Genomic DNA, 25304 nt, shown 5'->3' with positions numbered 1-25304 from the left:
ATAGAGATATTTCAGATAGATAGGTAATCTTCAAATACTTTAAAGACCTACAGAATATGGCATTTAAAATATTTTTAAAATTTAGACTTTCTGGACAGTGAGACATATCTGCTCCTGGCAGCACCGATTTTCTTCAGAGAGATGGGCATTGAAGACACTTCATATGAAGTTTATCTTCACCTTGGCAAAAATAGCCATTTGGGTAAGAAACTGTTTTTGCCTGGACTGCTTGATCAACTGGACATGCAGGACCCATAGAAAGGTGACCACTGAACTTTGCTTGACAAAATGGTCCTTCAGGTTCCTGCTTTGCAGAGGAAACTGCCAGACATTCTACAGGACACTGAAAAAAGTGACCAAGAGACTCTAGCCCTGTGGGTTGAAGGAAAATGCCCCCACTTTACAAAGGAACATTAGGTGAATGTCCAGGCTGCCAGCTGTCTCTGTCTACCCAGCAAGACTCCCTAAAGTTGCTTGCATCCTTCTCCCATTTCTCAGGTAATATTATATCCTTCTGAGGTCCTTTGATGTAGTTGAAGACTAGATAGGTATAATTTTCCTTAGTTATGATAAAAGATAAATTAGATATAAAACCTTAGACTCAAAAATATAGGATAGATAGAATATTTTCTTTAATTTTGCCAAAACAAATAGACTAGATATTGTAACTATAATTCTTGCTTGATAATTGTTTTGCTATATGTAATTTTACTATGTAAAAGTTAAAACCTTCCTTTTTTTTTAAAAAAAAAGGGTGGTGGTGCTGTGGATATCGCTCTGTATAAATAAAATGCTGTTTGGCCAGTGGCCAGGCAGGAAGCATAGGCGGGACAAGAGAGAAGAGAATTCTGGGAGGTGGAAGGCTGTGGCAGAGAGACACTGCCAGCTGCTGCCATGACAAGAAAGATGTAAGGTACTGGTAAGCCACGAGCCACGTGGCAAAGTATAGATTTATAGAAATGGGCTAAATATAAGAATAAGAACTAGACAATGGTAGGCCTGAGCTAATGCCCAAGCAGTTTAAATAATATAAATGTCTGTGTGTTTATTTTACAAGTGGGTTGTTGGACTAACAGGGCTTGGCAGGGCCTGGAGAGGTTTCCAACTACAGGGGGGTCTGTGGTTGGTATGTAAAATAAATGAAAATTTTCTTAAATTAAAAAAATAATAAGCTAGGTGGTGGTGGCACATTCCTTTAATTCCAGCATTCAGGAGGCAGAGCCAGGCTGATCTTTGTGAGTTCGAGGCCAGCCTGTTCTACAGAGCAAGGTCCAGGAAAGGCACAAAGTTACACAGAGAAACCCTGTCTCGAAAAACAAAAAACAAAACAAAACAAACAAACAAACAAAAAAGAATAAATGTCATTAAGTTTTAATAGATTATTATTTTTTATTGTACCAAGAATTTTAAAAAGTAAGTAAGAAAATTTACGCTCTTGCAAGGCTGCAGTCTCACATAGGGGAAGTGATTGGAGAGAGACTTATAGAACTGTGGCCATGTAGCCACAAAAGTCTAAGAAAATGAATAGGAGTTTAATATAAACTAATTTTTATTTGTTGCTGTTCTCAGGATTTTGCTAAGCAAGCTCTTCGATTGAACCATGGAGTTTCTTTTTGGGGCCAGTACTTAAAACACTCTGAGTGGATAACATATTGGGGGATGTTTTCCTAAGGACGGAAAGAAGGAACTAGGATCAACAGCTTCAGAAAGAATGGCATATTTAGAGAAAAATGTGCAGTGTGCTGCAGCTGGTAAGTCACAGTCTAAGTCATGTGCACTTCCTTTTGGGGGAGAAACAGGAAGAGCAGGAAAAATAGATATTATTTGTAGGGGCTAACCAGAGTGACAGGAGAGCAGTAACAGATATTTTAGGGGCTGAAGTAAAATAATTGGTGTTCAGGGTGGCTTCACTAATTTTTTTGGTTGTTTATTGTTTCTTTCTCAGGGTCAGTTTTTTTTCTTTCAGAATAATGTAAAGTGAGCCATTTTCTTTCATTCCCAGATTCTGCTTGCTAGTTGCCTTGGAAGCACTAATTATGGTTTTCCTTATATAGGACAGAAGTGACCTATCATTGTTGAAGGTTCATTTTCTTAAAACCATTCATTCCTTAAAACTTAAAACAGTGAAGAATTATGTCATAGCTATTTTTGAAATCATGTTATTTACAATGAATATAAGAATTATCATGGAAAAATACCATAGCATCTGAAAAATTCTTTTGGGTGTGGAGGCTTTTTTTCTTAGAATTTGAAAATAAGTCTACAGATTTAGGCATGACTTTAAGAAATCAGCAGAGAGGTCTAGCATAATTTCATAATAGCATCAGGTGAAGGAATTCTGGGAAAGTTACATCTGAACTGTTTGTATGTCAAAGGTGAAGCCTTTCCTAAGGCAACCATTATTTGCAAATGAAAGTTTCTGCTTCATTTTCAGTGTAGACTATGTGGAAGATGGTTTCACACTTTATTCTAATGTCAATATTTGAAGTAATATAATTTTTTTTGGTTGAAAAGGCAACGTCACAAGATCAACTTTTATTTCCAAAGTGTACAAAGAAATAAGTTTCATAGCTTCTTGAGAATGAAAATAATGTTGACTTTAGGCGGTCAGGAATTTGGAAACTCTGAGTTGCAAGTTTGATATTGGTCTGTTTCTTTCTCATTTTCTTTTTCTTTTTTTTTTTTTTCTTTCTTTACCGAGTCAGGAAACCATTGCTCATGAAAACCAATTCATTTGAGAACAGGCTAAAGAGATGGGAGGGCTAATTATCTCCTTAATGAGAAAAGGCATTTATCCTTCCCAATAGTCCTTCCCATGAGGCAGTAGCTCATGGAGTCTCCATCATATTGCACTGTTATGTCGGCCTGCTTTTCCTTTTCCATCTTTATATCTTGGTTTCTTTTAGATCCTGAGCAAATGTCTGAGCATGCTTTCCCATTCGTTCTCTGAAGCTCCTGTTTCCTTTCTTTAGTTCTGCTGCTTGCTACCCTCCATGCTGCACAGGTATGTACTGAAGGCTAAATGACTTAAAGGCGGGGCCCAAATCTGACAAGATTGCTAGCCAAGAAGAAGAAAAAAGAATGCATCTTCCTGTCAGCAAAAGCTCATTGAAAGGGCCTGTGAGATACAATCAGATGGTTGCCATCTGCAAACCTGGAGGAGTGCACTCTTAGAAATGAAATAACCATGTTTGGAATTCTGAGGAAATAAATTTCTGCTGTTTAAGCCATCTAGTCTAGAGTATTTTGTTATAGCTTCTTTCTCACACAGTGAGAAAGGTTATGCATTTGTGCACAGTTTTGCTGGGGTTACACTCACCATTAGTAGTCTGTCTCCTACTTGCAACCTTCCATCCTTCTGTGCAGCTCCACCATCTATAATTTTGGTTACATAAATGCTGTTGTCTCCAGGAATGTGCTGGTTCCCCACACCTCCAGCAATACTGAAGCCTAAACCTAGGGGGAAAGAACAGAAAAAGAAAAGAAAATGCAATTAAATTAGCTCTGTAACAACATCTGAAAATATTTTTAACTGGTTATTTTTTTTTTCTAATAAATGGCAGCAAGGATTCTATTGAAATTGACTTTGGTATCTAAATATTTGAAGGGCTTGTTGATTTGTGCTAATAAAGCAAAGATCATTTAGTCAATCATATGTAAATTTCAATTTTGTTCTATTTGAAGACTGGGCCCCTAACCACTACTGTTTTCCAACAAATGAGTCCCTGATAAGTAACTAGTCAGAACAAGGATGCAGCAAAGGATACCGTTCTTATCCCCTTTGAGGTAAGAGTTGTATTTTTGTGTTGAGGCAGGAGAAACACAGGTGCAGTTGTTGACTATACAGAGTCCAGGGCTCATCCTCATAGTCATTGCTACTCTAGCACAGGAAGGAGATGCTTCCACTAATGTACTGGAAAAATCTCGATTCATGTCTTTCTTTATTCTATTAGTATAAACTCCATGAAATGACTTTCGCCTTGAAACATGGAATTGGAGGTAACCTAAATCTGTGTCCTCAGGCTGTTGTCATACATACTTGACTACAGAATAAACCACTTCTTATCCCCTTTGAGGTGAGAGTTATATATTTATGTTGAGCCAGGAGGAACACAGGTGCAGTCCTTGATTGTATGGAGCCCAGGGCTCATCTTCGTGGTCACTGTTATTTTAGCATATAAAGAACCACAACCATTTTGGAGGCAATTGGACACTCTTTTTTTTTTTGTTGTTTTTTGTTTTTTGTTTTTTGTTTTTCCAGACAGGGTTTCTCTGTGTAGCTTTGCACCTTTCCTGGAACTTGCTTTGGAGACCAGGCTGGCCTCGAACTCACAGAGATCCGCCTGGCTCTGCCTCCCGAGTACTGGAATTAAAGGCATGCACCACCACTGCCCAGCTGGACACTTTTGATTGACATTTCAGGATGGAAATTATAGTTGGAAGGGTGTCATCTAGACTGATACTGAGACACTGGATGTTTCTATGTCACTATTTCAGAAAGCTGGTGAAAAAAATGATGATGCTCTTTTTACATTTCTTCTTTGGCCATGTTGTCATATTTTTAACATTCCTGGCACCAAGTGTTATTAACTAACTGTTAGGTTTCAAACCTGGCCCAAATGACCAAGGTGCCTATGTAACATATCACTGCAGACGCTGACCCAGTTTCTCCCTGTATCCCCCAGTCCCTACCTGTTACAAGGTCCTCCTGGCTGGCATACCCTGACCCCTAGCCTAAACTTCTCCAGCCCAGGGATTGGGCTGCCCTTCCCCTACTGCCCTTCCCTATATAATCCAGCCACTTTGGTTTCCCCTCTCTCTTTTGGACTCCCTGGCTTCTGCACCTGGTTCCCCTCTCTCCCCTTACCCCACATGCTCAGGGTTATGTCCACTCTGGATTCTCCCAGATGTCTCTGCCTCTAGCTCTGCTCTCACTTTCATCCGAAATAAACTTTCTCCTCCACCACACCTAGGAAAAGTTAATGCCTTCCTCTTTATTTCTTTTTTCATTCACTAACTGATAATGAAGCTATTGACAAAAAAATGTGAATCACTTCTGTGTACAGCCTTATGAGCAAAAGTTCCCAGAAAAAAGCTGGACCTTTGAACAGGATCTCCTTCAAGACTAATTAATTGAATAGAGCTTCAGTGACTGTGGAGGGATGTGGAATGATTCAAGTCTGAAGCCTGAATATCTTGAGTCCTCTTTAGTCCTCTCAATAGCCATTTATTGTCTTCCTCTGAACCTTATCTGAGAGTTCTATGACCATTTGGGATGTAGAAGCAGACACTTGCTTTCACTTGGTATGTGGTAACTTAGAAGACCACTTCTTTATAGCAACTCCAAAGCCAAGAGGGTCATCAGATTGCACCTGAGGAACATGACAGAGCTTTCCTGCTTTGCTGTAAACCACCTCCCCATGCTTCTATCAATGCATTTGAAAAGGGTCTTGGTTTCTGACTTTCTTTGTTCTGTTAAAAAAAATCCATGAAATTGCTTCCATGTTGGGACAGGGAATTTGGGATAACCTAAATCTGTGTTCCCAGGCCATGGTCAGTCATACTCAGCTACAGAAGAAACCATTTACCATCCCCTTTGAGGTGAGAGTTGTATTTTTGTGCTTAGAGTCTTAAGAATAAAAAAAGACACCTTCACTCTACTTTTTATAATGAATGACAGAATTTAAGATCATTTCAAACATGGACGTTTTATTTTAAGAGGTGAATTTTACTCTGGTTTGCAAAATGCTTATTTTTTAATCTAACTGTGGAAGGATATAACAAGAACAGAATTATCTATCGACTATAAAGTAATTGAAAAGCAATGATTGATAGACCCTCTGAGAACACAATTCAGAAAGAGAATACTCAAAGTCTAGTGAAATTAAACACAGAGTTTTATGATATTTGGCTTAAGAAAAAAATAAAAAAAACATACATTGAATAACTGATAAAGCAGTCATAAAAATTTTGGTACTTTATATATAATGGAAAAATGATTTTATAAACATTAACTCTATTTCATTCTGCTTTTGATTATCAATACAGAGCAAATTAAATATATGCTCTTAAGACAATATAAATAATAGAAAAATGATGATTTAGTATATTATCAAGTTGCACCCTGGAATTATATTAAAAATGCAATGGTTTTATTAAACAAACTATAATAGTTGTTAAAAGAAATGGAAAATGGATTCAAATTGATAGAGCAATTAAAATAAGTGTTATATAATTTCCCACTGAAGTGGGTAATTATTCTTCATTGATACTTTACCACCCCAAAGAACCCTGAGTACATTTGTCTGCCTATGACTTAGAAGAATGTGTTTTCTAAGCAACAACCAAAGAGTAAATGAATTGTCTATAAATGGGCTTTTCCTATGAACTTTAAAATGTGAACTAGCTCATATTGTCCAAAACTATAATTTCACTGGATAAATGAGCATAAGAATGTTTTAAAAATGTTTTTCTCAACATTTGCACTGTCACATGAAGTCTGTTGCATTTGTAGCACAACAGAGGTCATTCTAAATACTGTAAAGAAAAAGGTTAAACACATATCCAGGAACTCTGATTTATAACCACTAGATGAGCAATAAATGCCAGAGACAATCTTGGTTCCTGAGAGCTATGGAACACATTACCACCATAAAAAAGATTAAATCCCACAAAGAGAATAACTATATAGTTGGCATTTGGAATTGAAGACAGCACCAAACCACGAAATCACTATGAATACTGTGCACATAAATACATCAGCTGAAAAACAGTTTCTTTCTTTTTTTGAGATTAGGTTTATGTGTTTTTTATCTAGTGACTCTCCCCAAAGTGAAGCCAGGCATTTTTAGCACACATATCTCTGAGACCCAGAGAATGTGTCTGGTGCCACACAACTAAATGTTTCTCTTATTTCAATGATATATGAATATATTTTAAACCAACCCATTCTTGATATCAAATAGTTTTCAGGTACTATTCTTTTCATGATTTTCGTTTGTTCAGACAGGCCTTCACTGTGTTGTTGCACCTGTCCTTGAACTCATGATCTTCCTGCCTCAGCCTCCTAGATACTGAAATAACAGGTGTGCATACCATGCCTGGCCATATTCCAGATATTCAGTTCAACATGGTGTGTAATGTGAAACTTATGTCTACATAATGAAAACAAGTTTACTTACATACAGAAGTATCAATCTATGTTGTAAGATTGGATGCATTCCCATTCATTCATTTCATTCATCTACACATTCATTCATTCAACCAACATCTCCTAAATATGTTCTGTGGTTTTCTTGGTTTGAGACAGGGTCATATTTAGTACATGACAGCCTCAAACTTTTTATGAGGCTGGACTTGAATTCCTGATCTTTCTTTCTCTACCTCCCCAAACTAGGATTACAAGCATATATATCCATGCCCATCCATTCTATGCATTATACAGCCAATTTCTGTCCATTGTGTCCAAGAAAGTCATTCTGCTATATTTATCCTGGCTACAAAAGACAGAAATTGGCTAGAGTATACTTCCTTAAGGCCTTATTCAAATATCAATCCCTCTAGAGGCCTGACTCTGATCTTTCTATTCAATATTGTCTTTTACTATATATTTCACTGTGATGGTTAAATTTCATTCCAGTTGATACAGTCTAGAATCACCTAGAAGGAGAGTCTCAGTGGGGATTTGTCTAGATAAGTTCCCTTTGGCTATGTCTGTGGGGCACTGTCTCGATTATGTTAATTGATGTAGAAAGAGTCAGTCAAAAAGTGGACAGTCCCATTCTTTGGGGTTGGGATCTGGATTCTACACAAGGGGAGAAAGAGAGTTGAGCACAGCAGGCATGCATTTATTCTCTGCTCTCTGCTCTTCTACATGGATATGATGCAACCAGCTGCTTCAAGTTTCTGCCACCTTGATCTCTCCACCATGATGGACTATAACCTGAAATTTTGAAGTGGATAAGTCTTTCTCCTCTAAGGAAAAGAAATGAACAAATATATCTACCCTATCACCATTCCCTCCTTTACATTTTCTTTTAGCATTTATTACCTTGTAATAAGTCACCTGTGTGGCTTCCCTTTTGTGAGGCAGGCTCTGTCTGTGGCCAAGGCTGGCCTTGGATTGTTGGGATCATACATTCCTCCAATCAGCTTTGTCTACAGCTACACACTGTCATATACCTTTTATGGTTTATCTTCTTGGTGAAAGTCCAAGTTCTTCAATGCCATGGATTCTTGTTTTATATTGTATAATTAGAGAAAAGCTGGGCATGGAAGTTTCAACATGAATATATTCTCAGTGAGAAAAAGAACAAATGATTGTAAAGGAGGGACAGAGGCATAAATCTCAAAAAATAAATCCTTCCTCTAAAGATGGGATTGTTGGCTTTGAGAGAGTGAGGGGCTGAAAACTGCAGTCAGTGGAACCAGGGAGTATGTGAGGCACTCCTCTACTTTAGGAGCACTTATATCAGCTCTCTCCTTTCAATCTGCCTGGAGTTTATGCCAGTTGTAGAGCAGAGAAAGGGCAGCAGAAGAGCCAACGTCTTATCCTGACCTCTTTATCTAACAACTGTGGAAATTCGTTTCTCAATTTTCTCATCTGAAATAAAAGAGTGGACATCTCTATGTCCTATAGAGATTGACACATAATAGACTCCAGGTAAATACAATCCCCTACTTTCAACAAGCTCCCTAGGTTGGTGAGAATATCAGACACTTAAAATACTTTTGACAGGATGTACACAATGATGATAGAGGCATTGAGAGAGAGAAATCTTGCTTCTGAAATGGTCTGGAAAAGGATCAACAAAGGGTCTGCATTTCAGCTTCATCTGAGGTTGAAGGAGAATTCATAAAAGAGAATGCACCTTTGACACCAACTCTCCCTCTGGATTCCAGACATACTCAATGACATGGACACACAACACCAATAAAACCTAGCTCTCCTGAACTGAATGCAGAAGCAAAGCCATTAGGAAACCATGTATTTGTAGTGTGATACACCACATATATCAAGGTAGTACAATATAAGTATAAATATTTGAGTCGGCAATGCCAAAAATCACTGTTTTGGGGGAAATAAAAGCTCTGATAGGTCACCATTTTAAAAAGAAGACTTCATTATAAGTACATAACTCTAGACCATGAAATTAGTCAAACATAAAATCAACTCAGTGAAAGACTTCGTAGTGCTCACCATTATATTATCCACTGTGAGGACTTTGACATTAAAACAAAAACATTCCTATTTATGCTGGCTACATACAAAGCTAACACAGAAAAAGCTACATAATCAAATCACAAAGGAAAGTAATTAACAGATCTTCCTGGGCTCTAATAAAGGATAAATATATGCCTAACTCAAACAGCCAGTCCCCTAAATAATGTAAAATATGTTTGACAACTGTGGATATACTCATAAATTTTCAGGATTCTATCCATTGTATAAGGCTAGATTCACTCCATATTTTTGATGTATTCCTGAATTTACATCCTTGTGTTAGCACAAAACCCGCAGGCACAGGAAAGGCACACAAGAAGCTTGCTAATGCCTTTAATTGACCTGTTCCCATACAGAACGTTTTCTTCACTGTATAAATAAGGAAGCCAGTGAGTGGATCACTGTTCATGCTTTCAGCAGTTTTCTGCCTACACTGAGGGGGGATGTGTTGGTGAGAGGCGGGGGCTGAAGCTGACGTTTTGGCAGCATAAATTGATACTGTGGTTTAGAAGCTCAGAATAAAAATGAAATACTTAAAAATGTCATATGATCACAATGTGCCCATACATTCCTTGTGGGTGTAAAGCACTGAGTTTTGTGATAGCTGAGAACCATTCAATAACTCGCTTCAACATCATTTTATGTGAGTTTACTGGGACAGTCCTGAGGACTTCTCCAAACAATTTGATATTATTAAACAGCTTGGTTCTGTCACAGCTTACTTAGGATCTGCCAGTGAGGGTGTTTATTGCTTTATAGAAAGCACTACAGATATTTTGCACATTCTGTCTATGTTTTTATTGAACGAGAAATACTGAATTGGTCCTGAACTCTGGCTGGCCTGTCTTAGAACACACCTACCCTCATGGGCAAGTTAATATTTGAATGCACACACATGCCAGTTAAAATGAAAGAACCCCCCCAAAAAACCAAAACAAACAAACAAACAAAACGACCCTGTGTGTCTGCTAAATACTGATAACAGACTATTTTGACATCTCTTTACATTTAGAAAGAAAAACTGCTGCTTAAAATAACCAGCTATGAGCCTTTTATTTTTATTTGTGAGATGAATGAATCCCTTTGGTCACAGTGGATCTTTGTAATTAAAATTTAAAACTTATTTGCTTATTCTTTGGATGCTCTCTAGGTTCAAAGGACAAAGTTTTGGAGTTGAAAACGTAGCCCTTTGAAAAATCTCTTTGGTGCTCAATACTCCTCACTGGGTCTCTCATAGATCACCAGTCAACTACTGTAGTCAGTGCTGAAGACTTTTCTCCTAGTCTCTATTGCATGAGACTCACCTATACTTTTGGTGCATCACTTTCATGCCTGCTGCTTTCTGCCTCAAAGGAATGAGCAAGCACATCCTGCTTTCTAAGCCTAAGTCTGCCCACCATAGGAAATTGCTTGCTTTTCCTTTATACCCCCCTCCTCTGGGGTTGGCTATTCTTTCCTATCTGAAAAGATACACTCTTGAACAGCCTTTCTTATAAGAGCAGAAGTTTGTGAACATTGATCTCTATATAGTTCCCGATGCCATTGATCATATCTAAAATCTCTTAATCTCATCTTCCTCATTTCATATGCCCCAGTCTATGTCTATGGTATCCCTTAGGTTTGAACCATTTCTACAAAAAGCCCCTGGCATGTGTCAGGGTGATTGTTTGGAACTAGTTTTATTATGGATGTAATTTAAGGTGAGTTTACACTGGATAGATGTATGCCTTAGTCCATTGACCAATGTCTCTACAAAAAGAGGAGATCTGGACATGGAAACACACAGGAAGAATTCAAAGGATGACAGAAGTTGATATTGGAAGAACAGATTTATAAACCAAGGCATAGCAAGGATTTTCAGTGATTTTAAAAGTTGTGGGGACTGGAACATCTGCTCCTTCAGGGCCTTCTAAAAGGAATTAATCTGTTGACACCTCCATCTCAGCTCTGTAGCCTCAAGGCCTGTCAGAGAACATATTTGTGCTGCTCTAAACCATTCACTGTGTACTGCTTTGTTGTGACAGACTTAGGAAATGACTATAACTTCTGGTTTCCAGGGCTTGAGTGGTTATATTTATATACAGATCTTTCTTTTTAAATGAACGTCTTACTGATACACTGCCATATGCAAGTCATTTTATTATTATCTCCTCCTGTAGTGAGAGTGGCTGTGTCAACTATAAATGAGTTCCATTGGATGAGGAGCTCAGCCAGTTACCCAGAATTATCCTGCCTAAGTCCTGTCAATGCAGTATGCCTTTGCATTTACTACACTGCCTGCAACATTGCTGATGAAGTTAACACTTCTACCTTTCATAACATCATTTTATTTACCTGACACCTTTCCTTTCTTTCATGACTTATCTTACATATGTGTTGTGTGTATGTAAGTGCCTGTGCCTGCCCATGTGTACACATGAAGCACAGAGGAAGACATTAGGTATCCTTCTTTCTGACTCTCTACCTTATTCTCCTACAGGGACTTCCCATGAACTTGAAGCTTGCCATTTGGGCTAGACTAGGTGTCCAGTGAGCTCCTGTGATCTGCCCATCACCATCTCCAATACTGGGGTTTTACACACACACACACACACACACACACACACACACACCTGCTCTTTATAGATATGGTACTCATTCTTTTTACTCTTTCTTACTTTTCTGCTATTGAATTGTCCTCCAGGAAATCTGATCTTGGCTAGTGAGTTTTACATTGCTGAGCTCATTTTGGACATTTTCATGTGTCTTCCAAATTTAATTTCCCCTACTATCTAGTTTTAGTCAACTCTAACTTATAATTTATTTCCAAGTTGCATATAAGTAATACTAATTTTCTATGACAGCCTTTTGTGCCCATATTTAATACAAGAAACAATCGACTGCTCATGTACCAAGTATCAGCTGGAATGTTATGGCTGTGTTTGTGAATTTCCGAGCTGTGGTTCTTGTTCTCAGATACCTTATTGTCTAGGGGAAGATAAAAGCCATACCTAGAAAGTAAAGACACAGAGTAATACATGCAAACTGGGAGAAAAAGTGACTCTAGGGTCCTGTAAGTGGGATGCCTATCTTGGTTTGGAGATCAGGGGTGGCTTATCTATGGCTTATGGCATCCAGGCCGAGATGTAAGAGATGATGTGAGGCAGGAAAACAAGGGCATGAGAAGAAACCATGTAGCAGAGAAACACAACTCAAGGATCTGAAATAGAGAAATACTAAGACTTATTTTCAAAATAGTCCAGGTAAGAGAATTTTAGGCAGAGTGCAAGCTCCTCCAAAAGAGGGGTCATATTTGCTCAGTTACTGATAAAGTAGCTATCAACGCCTGTGACAAAAGAATGAATAGACACAGAAGGTCATAATCTCAACCACATCAGAAGTAAAAGAGCAAAGAATGCCAAAGGTAAACTTAGTAGCACAGAAAATAGAGTCATCTCACAAATTCGCCTTTTATGTGTGCTGATAATTTTCTTTCTCTCCCTCCCATCCTTAATAAATTGCATGATCCTACAGAGCAGGGGTTGCATGATATAGACTATGTTGAGCCTAGTTCTGGCATCTAGTGATTGTTGTAGATCAAGTCTACTAAATCATTCATTCAGCAGTTGGTCATGTGGTATTTATACATTTTTAAATATCAGGCGTTCCACATTAACAAAGATACATATGTTAGTTTATTTGTTTAGAATAAAAACTTTAAATATGTATAGTAAGCACTTTTAACATGTCAATTGCTATGATAGGTATTGGCAGGATTAATGAAAACTGTGCTAACATCTTCACTAAAGGAACAATAGAAATGATCAACAAGAGACAAATTTAGCTTTTTTCTTACTCAGGGGATTATCATCTCTGACCAATTTTCCTTCATTACTGTGTGGTGAAACAGCCTGTACAGACCACAGATAATCAATTGCTTCTGGGACTTAAGACTGTGTGATTATATGCTCTGCTACTGATCCAGTCCAATTTATCATACCTGAAATGGCATACTCTCCAATGTTACAGGATGAAAATACAACCTAGGTAATAAGCCACGCCTCTATCTACTATCATGTGATTGTGGGATTTACAGGTTAAAATTAGCTACCATTTGCAAACCAAGCTCATTATAATTGATGTCCAAACATTTTACAGACTAACATTGAGGCATTATGATACCAGCATACAAAGTAATAAAAATAACATAGATTGTTACAAATATATAAAGCCATTTCATATGTTAAAATTAGATGTGGATTTTCCAGTTGAAAACCTTTAGCTAGAAAGGTTGCTGTGGAAACCAAGTTGACACACCTGAAAACTGCCTCGGTGCATCTTGTACATCTCCTTCCAATAAGACAAAACTCTGTTCAGTAACATCTTGCTTGAAAGGCCCTTCCTGATCTCCACTCCTCCAAACTACAAATACTCTGCACTGACTACATATAAATCCTTATGTATCTTCCTCACTTTGGACTGTATTTCAGTCTGGTTTTGTTGCCGGAGATTAACCCCAGTGCTTCCTGCTTGTTGGGTCAAAACTAATGGATACACTTGAAATTCCTCATTGGCTGAGGATCTGTGTGGGACAGGGGAAAGATCTTTAGGAACAGCACTGCACTGAGCTACACTTGCCTTGTCACAAATGCCTCACTGTAACTGAAAAGCTTTTGCATCAAACCCTTTCATCTGCACAGTGTATCTTACACAGATGCTTGAACAAAGGCTAATTTACATTCTAACCAAGTTAGGGGGTTTTTAAAAAATATTCTGTAACATAACCAAACACATTTAATGAAAGCTTAAAACAAAATCTCTTTGTTTTCTACTCTGTAGGATGGTTTAATAAAATACTACATGGCTACTATGTGAATGGGAAAAAAGATTAAAGGTACAAAACCTTGCTTGTTTCTAGCACTCAAAACCACACACCAGCATTTTTAGCTTTCTAAGCATCAGGTTTATCAGGAGAATATCAAGGAGGCTAAAAGCTACTTCCTAAAATCATGGTGGGAACTATGATAATATATGAAAAAGTATCACAAAATATAAACACTAGTGTACAAAGAGTATTCATTATCTTCTACTTAGTTTCCAAAACTATAATGAATTGAATATGATGATAATCTTTGTAATTCCAACTCATTTATAATTGCATAAAATTTAGATAAGATGAAATATTAGCATATAAAACAAATTACCAGATATAAAATTATATCTAACCACTAGTCCATCATTTATCAGCTCATATTTTATTTCCCAGACTATCTTAAATACTACTGTATATTTTTACAACACATTTATCTCTAAGGAGAAAAGAGATGCATTATAGAGCTGGGTTGTTCCAGTCTCTTCCTTCTCTTGTCTCTTTCTCAATGAATCTCCTCCATGGACTCTTTGCATTACTTAAGTCATGGCTTCTTTCATTTGTGAGGAGTACTCTGTGAAAATTCTGTTTGTGCATCAGATGAAATATAATTAACATCATCTATACATTTAGAATGGCACCAGCTTTGACAGCCTGGTTCCAAGTCTATAGAAACTATGAATATATCTCAACAATTGACATAATTAGCCCAAATGTTTTTGAAGAAGTAGGTTCTGTAATTTTCAGATGTACATCTATTCAGATGGCTGTCAGCAGATGGATATCTAATCAGGATTTGGTTTAGTCACTGCTCCAGAACATTCCCCACTCTCTAAAGGATTTTCAAGGACTTTTAATAAATATATTGGAGAAGAGTAGGGGAAAAAGATATGTAATAATACTTAGAGTAAATCAGGTGTTAAAGCTCAGTGCTTTAACAGACTGGAAAAAGAAAACAAGAAAAATACAAGGGAAATCAGATAAATTCACACAGATTGTCAGAATTGAATTTGGTACTCTGAGTAAGGACAAATTAAGGGGAAACTAAAATTCAGGAAGAATGGGGATATATTGAAATAAGAAGCTCTAGGGTGATGCAACTATGTTTAAGGTGGACCACTTTGTTTTGAAGCAGCCACATTCAGCTTCCTGTGTTCCTCTGCCATTCGTTGCTTATTGCTTAGAGTGGGAACAAGCAGATGGATTTACCCTTCTGCGCTATGCTCTTTGCTTAGGAAACATTACTCTCAATAAGTATTTGCTGACAGAAAGCAAGGCAGTGGCTATAGGCTTAGCCACAGGGTTGTGCCATTAATTTCCTATTGAACAAATTATCTTAAATTATTTGCAGTTCTTTTTGTTTTCACATGTGGTATTGGAGATTGAATTCAGATCCTTCCTTGTACATTCTGGGAAAGTGCTCTACCACTGAGCTGCACCCCTACCTGAAAGTGCTTTGGATCAGTCTTGACTAGACTGTTTGATACTTTATTTTATGTTAGTAGAAATGTCATATACCCTTTCAGTCCCGACTCAGAGATTTTGGGTTATAATATGTCTACTAGATTTAAAAAGTTAAGAAAAAACCCTGCCACTGAGATTGTGTCATGTCAATTTGCATAATGGTGATCTTTTAGTTTTATTTCAATATCTACTTCTAAATTTGGCAGTAAGCTGCAAAAATAAACTAAACTCCAAAAAGCAACGATCCTATAGGCTTTACCTGGAAGTGAAAATATAGAGGAATATCCAAAAACAAATGAAAAAATTTAGTCCAATTCCTCATTCCATAATAAGTCTATTAAGCTCTTGTATGGTTTGCACAGTGTGGATTTATTTTTATTTCCCATCTTCAACTTTGGGATTCTATAATTTGAAAAGATAATTTAGAAAAAAAAGTAAAGCTGTTCTCCCCCACTCTCATCATGGATGAACTTCCTTCCAGGCGTCCATTGAGAGTAGTAAATATCGAGGATCCTTTGGTGAACCAGAGAACTGTGCAGTCCAGCTGGATATTGCAAGGGAAGTTTGTAAAGCCTACCTCCCTTTATAAAATGAATATTATATGTGATAAAATTTACAAGCCAGAATATAAATAGTCATATTTATTACTTACTAAATGCCAAGAACAAAGATGAACATATTTTATTTATTATGACTTATTTTATTAACCTCATTAATAAAGAGGCAGATACTGTAGTAAATTACAAATAAGAACACAAAGGAAAAGGATTTAAGTAATTTTTCTAAAGATCAGAGATGTAATGACCTGTAGGGCTGGGATGTGAATCTGAAAGTATCTGGCAATGAAAGCTGTGCTTCTAACTACTCTTCCGTTCTGTGACTGTGTCCCGTTTTGAAAATCTCTTAGACTATTCTGACTACACACAAGAACACTAGCAACAGAAGTAACAGAAACCTTAAAGAAAATTCAAGTGAGGGCTATGACACTAATCTTTCTTGTACTAGGTTTTAGCTGTAGCGGAACTGATCATCTTTTCCCTTAAATTATGTAATCAAATAATTCAGTTTTTCCAAGGGACTTGGAATTAATTTAATTCCATTTTCACAACAATCAGGCTCTATGTCTCTTTGTAAATGGAATCCTTAACCCTCAGTAACCAATACTGAGGTGCTCAGCGTCTAGGCTGTAAGATAACAAAAAACAACTAACTGTCAGATAACATTCCTGTAGGAACAGGAAAATCCTAGTGAAAGCACAATATTACTATACTGATACTGCCATTAACAGAAAACTGCCTTCTTCAATGGCATTAATAGTTGTAGCAGGCACCTCATTATTTTAACTCAGGACTTGCTGAATTAACTGAAGTGCATCATTAAGGGAAGCTAATGTTCATGAGAAGAAAGCTTCATAGTGCTCCTCACACAAAGTGGAGTTGTACACTTACTAGTGGATTTTGTATCTACCAATAGGATTGCATGTTCAACATTTTTACCTTAGCCATTCATCTCCTTTTGTTTGTTAAATATATGACCTGTTACATAAATAGGTCATTTGACTAAACATCTTATGATTTGATAAAATACCAATGTGAAAGAGTTATTTATAAAAACTACAAAGGGGAATGTTTTGAAAATGCTTGTTAAATATATGATTTAAAATTGTGTCAAATTAATGTGGGCAAGACAGAAACAAAAGATCAAGGACAGATAACAAAGCTTATAAGTGAATACCTTAATCCCCTAATATCTTTGATTTTGGGTATTGTTAGGTCTCAAACCTGGGACAAATGGCTGAGGTGCTTATTTAATGTATCAAAGTGGACCTGGCTACCAGGTTTTCTCAGAATCTCTCAGTCCCTACCTGTTGAAGATATGGCTGACATACCCCACTACCCTAAACTTCTCCACCCCGGGGGTTGGGCTACCCTTCCTCCAGCTGCCCTTCCCTATACAATCTAGCCATTTTGGTTACCTTCCACCCTCTTGCTGGCCTCTTGGTCTGGATCTCCCCTTGTCCCTCTCCCTTCTCTTGACAGGGCCTAGCTCAGGGTTATGTTCACTCCATTTCTCCCAGATGTGTCTGCCTCTGTCTATGCTTTCCATTTTATCTACAACAAACCTGCTCCTCCACCATACCTAGGAGCAGTCACGTACTTCCTTTTTATTCATTTTTTCATTCAGGTGTATTATATGCATCAAAATAGTGGAGACCTCTAAAAACGGGGATGATTTTAAAGAAATATTAGGCAATTTAACACATATTTTGAGTTTAAATGAAAGTAAAATGTTTAAGGAATCACTTAAACTGACCATTTTATTTCTACAGATTTTTCTATAGATTACATAAAGGAGTTCACACTGACTGCCCACCATGTGCCAGGAATGGTTCTGAGAGCCTTTCATGCAGAGTTTTCTCTCATCCTTAGACCAACTATTGTGCACATTGAACCAATTAGGAGACTTAGAGATGGTCAGTCCCATATTATCACAGGTGATAACTGGGGAAGACAGAATTCCAACTGCCAAATGCGCAAAAGCTTGGTGTCACTTCTCTTCTTAGCATCCAAAGTAAATCCACCATAGATCTTGAACAAGCACAAAATTTCATTTGTTGTAAACCTAACCAGCATTCATTTCTTCAGTTAGTATTAAGGTAAGAAAGGCCAAGATCTGCATAATCTATCTCCATCTGAAGACCTTTCCACTTTGAAAGCTCTCCTTCTCCTTGCCTCTTTGGAGGGATGTAAAATACGTGTGTGTGCATGTGTGTGTGCACATGTACATTTGTTCACATATACACATCTTGCCAAGAAAATCACTTTATATTATTTCTCTCTTGTATAATATTGCTCAATATTGAATTTTATATGCTTAACCATTCAACTGTCTATCTATTGAATAAATATGACAAGCCACATTCTTCAGACTCAATAAATAGTAAATTTGTTTTATAAAATGTTCAGAAGCAGAGTCAATAAGCTTAATTTATTCACACAATTTTAGTTGACCACCTAATATATGAAACAAGTGCCATATAGATTGACAGGTAAGCATTGAAATTCTGTAAATACTTAACTGATTTAATACTACCACTGCTAGGCACTGAGGCTTTTATAGGGTACCCTCTCTATTGTCATGAGACCAGCACAATTTTCATCCTCATTTTGCTGGCAAGTAAATGCAGGTACAAGAGATCAGAGAAATATTTCTATGACCATTCAGCATAAATGTAATAGAATCAGATCTTTATAATATTGCCTGTTTTTAGAGGTCTCCATCATTTTATGTATAAGTAATCTAAGTGTAGAGCATACAGTTTTAATTACAATACTATGCTGCTTAAGAAAGAAAACAACAGGATAAATACACCGGATTTTGAGAGTATGTAAGAAAGTATCCCCCAAATGGAAGTACTCTTTTCTATTGGATTCTGAAGGAAGATTAGGATTTATTCCAGTTTTGGTATTGAAGAGAGTTCCAGACACAAAATCTGCCCCACAAAAACAAAACTTGAACATGTGTAGAAGCTATATGGAAATAAACATAGAACAGGGCACTGAATAAGTTCCTTATTTAGCAATGTAGAGAACTATTATCCCAAACTGGGAGGGACAGAGAGGAAAACTAACCACTGGATTTTACAGAGGCATATATACTTTTAAAAGTATATCAAGAGGAATATCCTTCATGGGGTTGGGGATTTAGCTTAGTGGTAGAGTGCTCCCCTAGCTAAATGCAAGACCCTGGGTTCGATCCTCAGCTCTTAAAAAAAAAAAAAAATATATCCTTCACAATGCGCAAGTCATACTGCATAGTAATGCACAATGAATAATCCCTATCTTTAATAAAACATAATCTGCTAGTCATTTCACAGGGGATGAGAAACAAAAACAATAACAATAGCTGATGAACAGATTTTCAAAATCATGTCACATATAAACAGTCATAATTGCCAAGACATTCTTTTTTTGTACTTTAAAGTCAACCTTTGCTTACATCTTTCTGTTCGAATTATCACTCTCAGGTTGACATTTGGAAAAGTGTGTCACAACTGCGTGCTTCAAAGAAAAGTTTCTAACCCTGTGCTGGGAGCGCACAGCTGAGCTGCCCAGCTGTGCTGCTGTGTTTGCTACATTTGTCTAGCCAGCTCCTTTTGAATAATATCTGTGGAATAATAGCCATAACCCCAGTGGCCTAGAAGACCATGAAGACTGCATTTTCCTACCAGAAAGCAACTTTAAATTGTCCTTCTATATTGTGACCTAGAGCTCACATCAATTCAGTTATCTTTAGCCCTTTAGAGTAGGTCACAGACAGTAAAGTACAAATACTACTAACAATCACAACAATTAAATTTATTCAGTATTTTCTTCCAGTTCTATGTGCCAGTGTTGTTTATCATTCTAGGCACCTTAACCTTCAAAGAACCTCTAACCCCTTCACAAATATTAATTCACTGGCCTTTGGCCTCTTGTTTAGAAAGAAGCTAGTGACTACTGGTATCTGGGTCTGAATGTAAGGTATATGTTTCCTCTCATTGTTTTTATTCATTTGTGGTATCTGTGTATCTCTGTGATCTGTTTTAGTAGGTTACTTTATTTGTATTTATCCTGAGAGTTAAATGAGTTTCTTGGATATGTATGTGTTGATTTTTTTGCTTGTTTTTTTAAGGCAGGATTTTTACTATGAAGCCTAGGCTAACCCCAAACTCCCAGCCTTCCTACCAAAGGATTCTAGTCATGCACCATTTTATCTGGTATATTTGTGTTTTTTAACTTTGAGAAAACTCTGGCTAGTGTTTTTTCCTTTCTTTTTTTTTTTTTTTTGTCAAACTATTATTCTCTTTTTTCCCTATGGAACTGCAGTAATACACAAGTTAAACTATTTGGAACTGTCTTGTCAGTTATTAAATTCTCTTCATTTTTCTTTTATATTTTTGTTTCAGTTGTTAATCTAAATATTACCAGCAAAGACAATAGTACAATTCATTACATCTTTTTGGTAGATTAAAAAACCAACTTTTTATTTTGAACGCTTAGCAATAGGAAGAAGAAATTACTTTTACCTTTCTTATTTTAAACCAGTAACTGTTACCAATAAAAGTAAATGATTTTTTATAAAATTATTATAAATAACTGAAATCAAATTAGTAGATTTATCTCATTTATTTATTTTCAATTAAATTATAGATTTGAAAATTGATAACTAAAGGCTGATAGTATTAAAAAAGTAAAAACTGGTAGAGGACCCTAGTATTCCCTGCTGCTTTGGTCCACCAACATCACCTGAGAACTACCTGTACCAGGTCAGAAACTGGGGAGTCCACTGCTTTGGTCCACCAACATCACCTGGGAACTCCCTGTACCAGGTCAGAAACTGGGGTGTTCACTGCTTTGGTCCACCAACATCACCTGGGAACTCCCTGTACCAGGTCAGAAACCGGGGTGTTCACTGCTTTGGTCCACCAAATCCAACTGGGGAAACACACTCTAGGTGCCAGGTAGGAATTTTGTTCTAGGAATCCAGCTTGCATGGCCTCCTGAAGCAAGTATGGGACACTGCCTTCCCTTGATTAGACTCACCTGTGCTACACAAGTATCTGTCCCATTAGCAGTCAAGACTTCTGGCTTCCCACACCTCACTTCCACTGTTTATGCCCACCTACATGGACTTGGATTCATTCTTCAGGTACCAGCCACCAGACCTGCCTACAGCTTCCAGAAAGTTTGTTCCAGGGGCTCAGCCTAGAGAGCCTTCTGCAGCAACCTTACTTACATACACCCCCACAAATCCCAATACAGAAACAGAAACTATATGAAAAAGAAAGGCAATGTACTTCTTCCCCAAATTACTAATCCCATGATAATGGTACCAATGAAAATGATCTAGAAGAATTTCCAGCAAAGAGTTAAAAAACAATGATTATAAGTATGTTCAGACAACCCAAATAAGACACAAACACATTTAAAGAGAATAAAATCAAAGAGATGAATAAAATAAGGAAGTCAATCCAACATATGAAACAGAATTTTAAAAAGTGATTGAATGGCTGAAAGAAATCCAAACAGAAACGATTCTGGAAATGAAATCTCTACAAGTCAAAACCTCAGTGGAAAGCCTCAACAATAGTATGGAGCATGCAGAAAAATAGAATCAGTCCTGGAAGACAACTAGATCATTTAGTAAATGCCAATGATAATTTCTTAAACATTTATGAATAGAATATCAGAAAGCTCTGGGAGATCATAGAATAGACTAAATCTTCAAATTTTCAGAATAGAAGGAAAAGAATACTGTAATGAAAGTATAGGGAATATTTTCAATAAAACCATACAGGAAAAGGTATCAAATCTAGAGAAAGAGCCTATTCAGGTAAATGAAACCCTAAATATATAGAACCAGTAAAGAAACTCCTCACAATGTGTTATAGTTAACGTATTAAAAAGAAATAATAAATAAAGGGTATTAAAAGCTACAAAAGTCACTTATAATGGTAGGTCCATCAGAATAACATCTTATTGTTCAACAGAAACTTTTAAAGCCAGAATGCCCCAAATAGATGTTTTCTAAGTTCTTTAAGACCACACTGTTAATCCAGACTATTATACCCAGCCACACTACCTATTAAAATTAAAAGAGAAACAAAACATTCCCATGACAAAAGCTGATTAAAGGAATTTACAGCTGTTTTACAGAGAAAAGTGGATGGGATATTTTGGTATGAAGAAGACAAGAATGAACATATCCAAGAGCTCACAGGGAATAAACAATTCCAGAATAGACCATCAGAGGCCTAAGGAAACACTATAAAACATCAAGTGACAGGAACTAATATGCACTTTTAAAATAACAATGCTTCATATTAATGGTCTCAGTTCCACAACTAGAAGATTGTATTAGAAACAGAATCCTTTTTTCCCCCTCTGTTTTCTTTACTTTTCTTTCTTTCTTGTTTGTTTGTTTGTTTGTTTTTTCTGTCTCCAAGGAACAATGGTGGGCTCCATCTTTGGCAAAAAGGGATTTTAAGCAAATGGCACCAAGAAGAAGAGATATGGAGGGACACTCACATGAAAGGAAAAATTCAACAAGAGAAAATTACAATTTTACACATTTGCCCCCAGTTTCACCAAAGAAACACTATTAGATCTAAAGTCACAGATTGACCCCAACACATTGATAGTGGGTAACTTCAGTACTCAACATCCACCAGTAGACAGGTCCTCTGGACAAAATAGGACAGAAAAATTTTGACGCTAAAGGGCATCATGAATCAAATGGGCTTAATAGACAGCTTCAGAATATCCTATCAATATATAAGAAAACACACATTCTTCTCATCAGCCCACGTAATTTTCTTCAAAAGTGACCACATGTTGAGACATAAAGCAAGTCTCAGAAAATCTAGGAAAGCTAAAATTACATTCTCCATTTTATTTAGCCACAAAGTAATAAAACTGGATGCAGCAGAAATAGCAGAAAGTTTAAAAAAAAATAGGGAAACTAAAAAACACACAACTGAACAATAATTGGGTCAAGGAAGAAATCAAGAAGAAATTAAAAATATTCCTAGAATTTGATAAAATTGAAAATACAACATATCAAAATCTGTAGACCACATGAAAGCCACCAGCCTATTAAAACAATGGAACCTAGAATTTCCAGGAAATTAGAATTTCACACTGGGAAAAGGAAAGAGCAGATGCCTGGTGCCAGTCAAAAAGAAATTTCACAAAGTTTTAACAACTTACTAGATAATCTTGCAGGAGAGACTAGCGCTAAAACAATGATAGCTTAATAATGGGTATATCCTCCGTGACCAGGACTGCTTATTAACATATACCTCTTGCCTTCTGTTTCAACTTAAACATCATATCTAGACCCTAAAGAAGGACTTGTAGGGATGGTCAATAGACTTTGTTGTTTTTCTCAATGTGGCACAGTGAATAAATCTCCTTTCTCTGTTTTCTTACTCATTTGTCTTTTTAATTGGTTTACTAAGGGAGAAGGCTGAGCCTAACTTGTGAAAGGTGCATGGGCAGGCTCTGACCCGAACAAGTCCTGTAACAATATTTGAACTATATATGACAAAGAAGTCTGATATGTGTGTAGATTTGGGAAGCCCTGCAGATCGAATGGCCTGTGGTAATAACCATAAAACTACAAAGGAAATGAAGTGATAGAATATAGTGCTACAGCCAAAAGAGCCTTGAAAGACACTTGTCGATCATGAGAAAGAGGAGAATCCAGAGTAGTGTAAAGTATGAAGAAGATGATGATGGAAATATAAGAAATATAAAGTGTTGATAAACATTCAGAAGTACTTTGCTGGCTACCAATGGCCTTTTCTACTTCTAAGGAATGATTATTGAATATTGCTTTTTAGTAATTATACAAAAATCATTCATTAAATGGGATCTATTTTGTGCAGCTTCATGTATTCATCCTTTTACCACAATAAAATAGTAAATACACACAGAATATAACATTTGCTGCTGTCCTGTGCACTAGTGTTTGAGGAGATCATATGTTAGAAAAGACAAACATCTGTTTTAAAAGCCAACTATGTATTGAATTGGTTGTTACAGGAAAATCTAAAACTCCCCATAGACCAATTAAAACTTTTTCATTAATGATTGTTGCTGATGAAATTTAGTTCTCACCAGGAATGAAAGGAGAATACTGGAACACATATCTCTATAGTTAAAAAAGATAAATTTTTAAATGTTTTTGTGGTATGTTGACAAAGGAAAATGTGTGTGGAAGAATTTTATGAGAGAGGAATATTGGGGGTTGAATTTTACCCTTGCCTATAAATTCTAATGCCTAGCATCTTTGCCCTTATTTGGAAATGGGATCTTTGAAGATGATTGGGATAAGATGAGGTTATTGGCATAGGTCCTAATCCAATATTACTGTGTCCTTATAAAAAAGAAAAAAGTGGAGAACACCAAGTGAAGATAAAGAGAGATAGAGATGACTCGTCTTCTAACTGAGGAATGTCAAAGATTGCCAGCAAACCCCTCAGAAGACAGTAGAGGCATGGAGCAGACTCTCCCTCCCTGCCCTCACAAGGAAATACCCAGCTTGATGGGCTGAGCTTAGACCTCCAGAGCTATGACATCCATTTCCATTCTTCACATCTCCAATTATGGTATTTAGTTCCAGCAGCCCCCAGCACCTTCTACAGAATTAAGCTGGCTAGGAATAGGTGACAACAAATTCAGTGTCAAAGGGCAAGGCACACTGAGAAACTCCCTGTGGGGCAGCTGTGAGAATTTAAGGACTAGAGACAGCTAGGAGACACTCTGGAGAGATACTGAGGAGGTCCAGCGATTCCTACAGTGTGACACTAGGGGCCTGAATGGTTAAAGAAACATTAAATAAGTTGGGATTGTAGAATCAAAGAGATGTATGACCTTAGGCTTATTTACCTGGATATATATAATATATGTGTGGTCAGGTATTATTGTTTATAAATATATAGATGAGGAAAATTGAATTTATGCAGAGAAATATATGGCTGTTATTAAGTATGTTTTTGGTGAAATTATTAAGGCCACTCCACGTATTTAAAAGGGAGGTTTATTTAGTGGCATAACTTACAAATGAATGGATAGTTAGGTTGCAGGGCATGGGAAAGGTGTGGTGCAGTCCAGCAGTGTTCTCTGGAGAACTCTGCTTGGTCTACCTCCAGCGTCCAGGGTCCAGGAACCTAAGAGAGCCTCCACATCCAGAACATGGGTCTTCAGGGTCCTCTCTGAGCCC

At 37.0% G+C, this 25304-nt stretch overlaps 1 protein-coding gene across 7 annotated transcripts in view; it reads right to left on the bottom strand.

Annotated features, from left to right (window-relative positions):
- The window catches only part of Dlg2 (discs large MAGUK scaffold protein 2), a 901904-nt gene that overhangs the window by 500137 nt on the left and 376463 nt on the right, over nt 1-25304 (bottom strand). For all 7 annotated transcript variants that reach the window (XM_036186483.1, XM_036186442.1, XM_036186459.1 and 4 more), the window contains exon 6: nt 3320-3456. In XM_036186483.1, the coding sequence (XP_036042376.1) occupies nt 3320-3456 (137 nt within the window). The remainder of the gene's footprint in view (nt 1-3319; nt 3457-25304) is intronic.

This window comes from Onychomys torridus, chromosome 1, assembly GCF_903995425.1.
Source record: "Onychomys torridus chromosome 1, mOncTor1.1, whole genome shotgun sequence".
In the NCBI taxonomy this organism is placed as follows: Eukaryota; Metazoa; Chordata; class Mammalia; order Rodentia; family Cricetidae; genus Onychomys; species Onychomys torridus.
The sequence above is the reverse complement of the archived record's forward strand: the minus strand, read 5'-3'. Positions and strand labels throughout refer to the sequence as shown.